At 55.7% G+C, this 5119-nt stretch overlaps 1 protein-coding gene across 5 annotated transcripts in view; it reads left to right on the top strand.

Moving 5' to 3' along the window:
• The window catches only part of ST3GAL3 (ST3 beta-galactoside alpha-2,3-sialyltransferase 3), a 216512-nt gene that overhangs the window by 205711 nt on the left and 5682 nt on the right, over positions 1-5119 (top strand). For all 5 annotated transcript variants that reach the window (XM_010862603.1, XM_010862601.1, XM_010862602.1 and 2 more), the window contains exons 10-11: positions 4531-4677; positions 4854-5000. In XM_010862603.1, coding sequence (XP_010860905.1) covers positions 4531-4677; positions 4854-5000 — 294 coding nt within the window. The remainder of the gene's footprint in view (positions 1-4530; positions 4678-4853; positions 5001-5119) is intronic.

Genomic DNA, 5119 nt, shown 5'->3' with positions numbered 1-5119 from the left:
CCCCGCTTGATATGAGTCCATGAACTGGCCCGTCTGTGGCCTCTAGCATTGCCAGCCACACCCTCTGCCTCACTCTCGGCTTCTGTGACACTCATTCAGAACCATAACAGACAAGATTTATTGAGTGCTTGTCACGCGCCAGACGTGGTGCCAGACGCTGTAAAACGCACAGCACCTCACTTCATCTTCATGACTGTCAAAGACGTGCTCTTGACATCCCCATTATGCACGAGGACCTGGAGACCTGCAGAGATCCCAGGACACACCCCGGTTGCACACATGTGGAGTCTGGGTGTGGACGTGGGTTTTCCCAACTCCAGGGCCCGAGGTCCCCCAGGGCATCACACTCTCCCCACCTCCTCGTCTCTCTTACCCTTGGTTCTCAGTCTCGGCAGGCTCCTCTGCTCCACCGACCCCTTCAGTCTTGGTGTCTACAGGGCTTTCCTCTCTTCCCACCCCACGCAGAGATTCTCAGTCTCAGGTCATCAAACCCCCTCGCCTTCAGGGACCCCGTGCCCTTCGGCAGTGGTGTGCGGCGTGTTGCGTGTGTGCCTGTGTATGACTTCTGAGGAGGGAAGCCGCAGCTTTTATTTGAGGAAATGGGCTGTAGTTGTGTTTACTTGGTATGTGTCTGCCGGGGGGACACGGTGGCGATGCCCCAGCCAGATCCTGGTCTTGGCTGTTTCTCCTTTTCCTGGCATTCCTGAGGAGGTGCTGCACCAGGACAGTGACAGGTGGGGAAAATAAAACAGCGGTGCCGGGTCCCAGCGCCCTGATGCGGGCTCTCTGGGACTTGAGACCCAAGCACAGGGCTTGTTCCTGCCTCCACCCCCACCCCCACCCGCCACGTCCCAAGGAGCTGCAGGTGTGCCTGTGACTTTGCATCTCCTGTCACTAAAGGCAACTCCAGTTGTTGTGCAGTCTGAGTCGTGTACGACAAATGTGACGCACGTGTCCTGGAATCCAAGCGGTCCCAGCAGTCATTGCTCCTCCTGGAAAACAGTAAAGGTGGGAAGAGACACAGAAGCCTCCCTTCCCTCTCCACCCTGGAGCTCTTGGCAGATTCTCAAAGGGGGCTTGAGATCCTAAGTTGATTACCTGCCATTTCACACACTGGTTCCATATGGAACCCTTTAGCACATGGGAACAGCCAAGAGATGTCTCCAAGAGGGAATCTCGGGTCACGGAAAGACCCAGGCTCTTGAGCTGAATCCAACTCAGATTCTCCCCAGCTGTGTGCCCCCGGGCGCTTCTCTGAGCCTCAGTCGCCTCTGTGAGATGGAGTGCGTGACACCAACCACAGCGACCCCGACTCCCCTCAGAGCTCCCAGCAGGGTGGGTCCAAGAGAGGCTCTGTTCATCCTGTTTCTAGGCCCCCTTCCTCCTGAAGTGGGCGCAGCAGTGATGCTAAGGAATGGTGTGGCAGGAGGAACACTTATCCTGGCATCACAACACTCGGGTTTGCATCCTGCCCCAGCCACTTACATGACTTTGAGCACATCGCTTCATCTTGGGTCCCACACCTGTGAAGTGGTGAAAGTTGTAGAGACATAAATAATATCTGCGAACACCGGCCTGTAGCCTCCACGCCCCCAGCTGTGCCATCCCTGCCCTCCCCACCCCTCCTGAGCAGCCCCTGGGCTTCCTCCTCTTTGGGTGTGTGTGGGCAGGTGTGGGCAGGAACCTGGGGCTGTGGGGGTGGGGGACGATGCTGGGGCCTGCCTGGCTCTGGGGAAGGGATGGGGGCTGTGCTTGGCTCGGCACAGGCTGGTACCCGCCATTCCTTCAGCACACGGAGGGGCTTCTCCCCAGTTTTGCACAATAACTTGGCCACTTCTCCACCTTCCCCTTTCTTGCTGGGTCTTGTCCTGACCTTTACCCGCTTACACACATATACTTCTCCTGGACACAGAGGCAGACATAGGAGGAAGACGGCCTGGGGTCTGCTCTCTCATCTGTTTAGAGCTGAGACCCAGAGAAGTTTGCCCCCAGGGCTGATCCATTGTGCTGACACTTGGAGGACAGATAGAATTTGCCCAAGACAGTGGCGTTGCCACAGAGGTAGGGGACACGGGAGGGGGTGGCTGGAGCACACAGTCCATTGAAGGCCACAGGAGACGAGCCTGAAGAGGTACAGAGGGCGGTGGAGGAGCAGGGATGGAGTTCTCGTCCCCTGTCACACTTGAGGTCACTGCTGGGCCACAGAAATGAATCAGATCATGAGCCCCTGCCCTGGGGCTGATGTTGGTGTTGATAGCAGCTGAGCAGCAACTGTGAGCTGGGCACTCAGCCTGAATTATCTCATTGAATTCACGCAACATAAGATAAATACCCTTAGAATCCCTAGTTTATCCATAAAGAAATGGTAAGTTTCTTGCCCAAGGCCTCCACGCAGCTGAGGGACCAGAGCCAAGTTTGGATCCAGGCCCAGGATTCTTCTGTCTTAGTCAGTTCGTGTTGCTATAACAAAATACCACTAACTGGGCGGCTTATAAACAACAGACATTTGTTTCTCACAGTTCAGGAGGCTGGAAGTCCAGGATCATGGTGCTGGCAGACTTGGTGTTTGGTCAGGGCTTCCGGATTCAGAGATGGTTCCTGGTTCATAGATCGTGGTGTCCTCATAAGGAGCAGGAGATCTCTCCTGGACCGCTTTTGTAAGGGCACTGAACCGATTCTTGAGGCCTCTACCCTTGACCTAATCACCTCCCAGAGGCCCACCTCCTAACCACCACCTTAGGTGTTAGGCAAACGAATGAGGAGAGGGGAACAAACTTCCAAACCACAGCAGATCTTAACTCCATGTTTTCTCACCTCCCAAAGGTGAGAGACCATTTCTACCTTGAGATGAAGGCGTTCAGAAAAGGCATAAGGAGAGAGGAGACGTGAGTCTCAAGAAACAAGTGAGGTGGATCAGGTGGGTGGAGGTGGGCAGGCCGTTATAGACAGAAGCAGCAGCAGCAGCAGCGGAAGCGTGAAGGTGTGAATCAGCAGGCGGGGACTTCAGGTGGGCAGAAATGGAAACTGGAGCAGCAGGCGGGGTTACTGGCTGAAAAACTCAGACCTCTAGTGGGGCAGTGGTGATGTGATCCAGTTTGTATATAGAAAGATCATTCTAGCAGAGAGTGGAAAGCAGTTTGGGAGGCAAAGATGGCCCATTCTGGGCACTCATTACATGTTTGTTGAGGAAATGAATGTAACTCAACAATTACTGTGTACCGTTTACATCCTAGTCCTTCTGCTGGGCTCTGGAGGGTTAGTGGTCAATAAAACAGACACTCTAAATGGCCTCCTTATGATAATCCATTTGAAAGACGGTGAGACCTGGACTTTAGGTGGTAGCAGTGGGCATGGGAGGAAAGGATGGATCTGTGGGATCCTATAGAAAATAGAGTCAAAAGAGCCAGATGACCAATAGGACAGAACAGGCTGGAGAGATGAAGAGGGGTGTAGAAAATCGATGCCCAGGTTTCTGATTTGGCTGATTGGATGGACAGCAGAGCTTGGGGAACACGGGAGGAGCAGATCCAGGGGGGCCAGAAATAGCTGAGGTGTCCAACAACAGAGGGACATAGTCCCTGCATAGTCCAGGGGACATGCCTCCAGGCTGCAGGGTTGGTTTGTGACCTTCTCTAGCAGTACTCGGGAGCCTGGTTATAAGGGCGGGAAAGATGGATGAATGGGTTGATCCAAGTTCGTTGTTCCCCCGGGCTAGGACAATAGAGTGGCAAAAGGCAGGAAGTTGAAGGTGATCACGAAAGAATGGCTGAAGCAATCTACTCGAGGGACTAGACCAGGGAGGGCTTGTGTACTGAACGGAAAGGCAGGGCTGGGAACTAGAGGAAGGGAGGGAGGAAGAAGGAGAGCAATGTGTGGCCCTGGAGTGGACCCCAGGGTGTCAGGGTCCAGAGCTGCCACCTTTCCAGTCCAGTACTGCGACCCCTGAGGGAAGAATCATCCCATTTGGCGGATAAAGAAACTGAAGCTCAGAGAGCTTGTCACTTGCCCAAAGTGACCCAACTGCATCAGTGGCAGAATGGGGGTTGGAGTGTTATTCTGCTGTGCCGTACCAGCTCACGTTCTGTCTTTATTTTTCAGGTTCACTTTAGAACAGTTGACTGAGAGAGCGAGGAAATTCAGCAGAAGGGAAAGGAGGCGAGCCCAGCAGAGCAGATAGGAGAGAGAGGGCAGGCTCCTCCTGGGCCCCTCCGTAGCGGCAAAGGGGAGGGGTACTGCTGGGCCGCTGGCTCTTCCTTTTGTCCTGAGAGGCCCCCGGCCAGAGCAGCACAGCCCTGGGCCCTCCCTGCAGCTCACGTGGTCTCCTTGTCTCTGCCCCACATCCTGCGTCCCCAGCGCACACCAAGTCCTCCGCTCCAGCCTGTTTATTCTCCAAGCCCCAGGCTCCCTGTACACACCTCATGCCCCCCACCTGGTTTCTCACTTGCCTGTACAGACTTTGGGTCCCCACCACCCCCCGGGGCCTGTCATAAGCTGTGTGCCTGCTCATGCCCACTTGTGCTGTGTCTACAGAGTGCCTCGGATGGCTTCTGGAAATCTGTGGCCACTCGGGTGCCCAAGGAACCCCCCGAGATTCGCATCCTCAACCCATATTTCATCCAGGAAGCCGCCTTCACCCTCATCGGATTGCCTTTCAACAACGGTCTCATGGGCCGCGGGGTGAGACATCTGGACCCTGGGAGGGGGAGGAGGGGACTTGGCCAGAGGTGCCTTGGCAAGGAAGAATGGGGGACAGGGTGGGAACAGAGGGCTCAGTTCTCACGAGCGGAGCTCAGCTCAGGGGAGCTTCGCTGAGGGTCTCAGCCTCACTCTGCCCACCTTCCCTCGCTTTCCAGAACATCCCGACCCTCGGCAGTGTGGCAGTGACCATGGCACTACACGGCTGTGACGAGGTGGCAGTTGCAGGCTTCGGCTACGACATGAGCACACCCAATGCCCCCCTGCACTACTATGAGGCCGTGCGCATGGCAGCCATCAGAGAGGTGCGGGGCTGGGCGTGGGGTAGTCCCTGGGCTGGTCGAGGGAGGGGGCAGTGCCAGCACCAAGGAGAGACTCTGTGTGTGCACAAATGAATGGTCAAGGGATGAGCCAGTGGCGGGGG

This window comes from Bison bison, unplaced genomic scaffold (genome assembly GCF_000754665.1).
Source record: "Bison bison bison isolate TAMUID 2011002044 unplaced genomic scaffold, Bison_UMD1.0 scf7180017864484, whole genome shotgun sequence".
Taxonomy (NCBI): domain Eukaryota; kingdom Metazoa; phylum Chordata; class Mammalia; order Artiodactyla; family Bovidae; genus Bison; species Bison bison.
The sequence above is the reverse complement of the archived record's forward strand: the minus strand, read 5'-3'. Positions and strand labels throughout refer to the sequence as shown.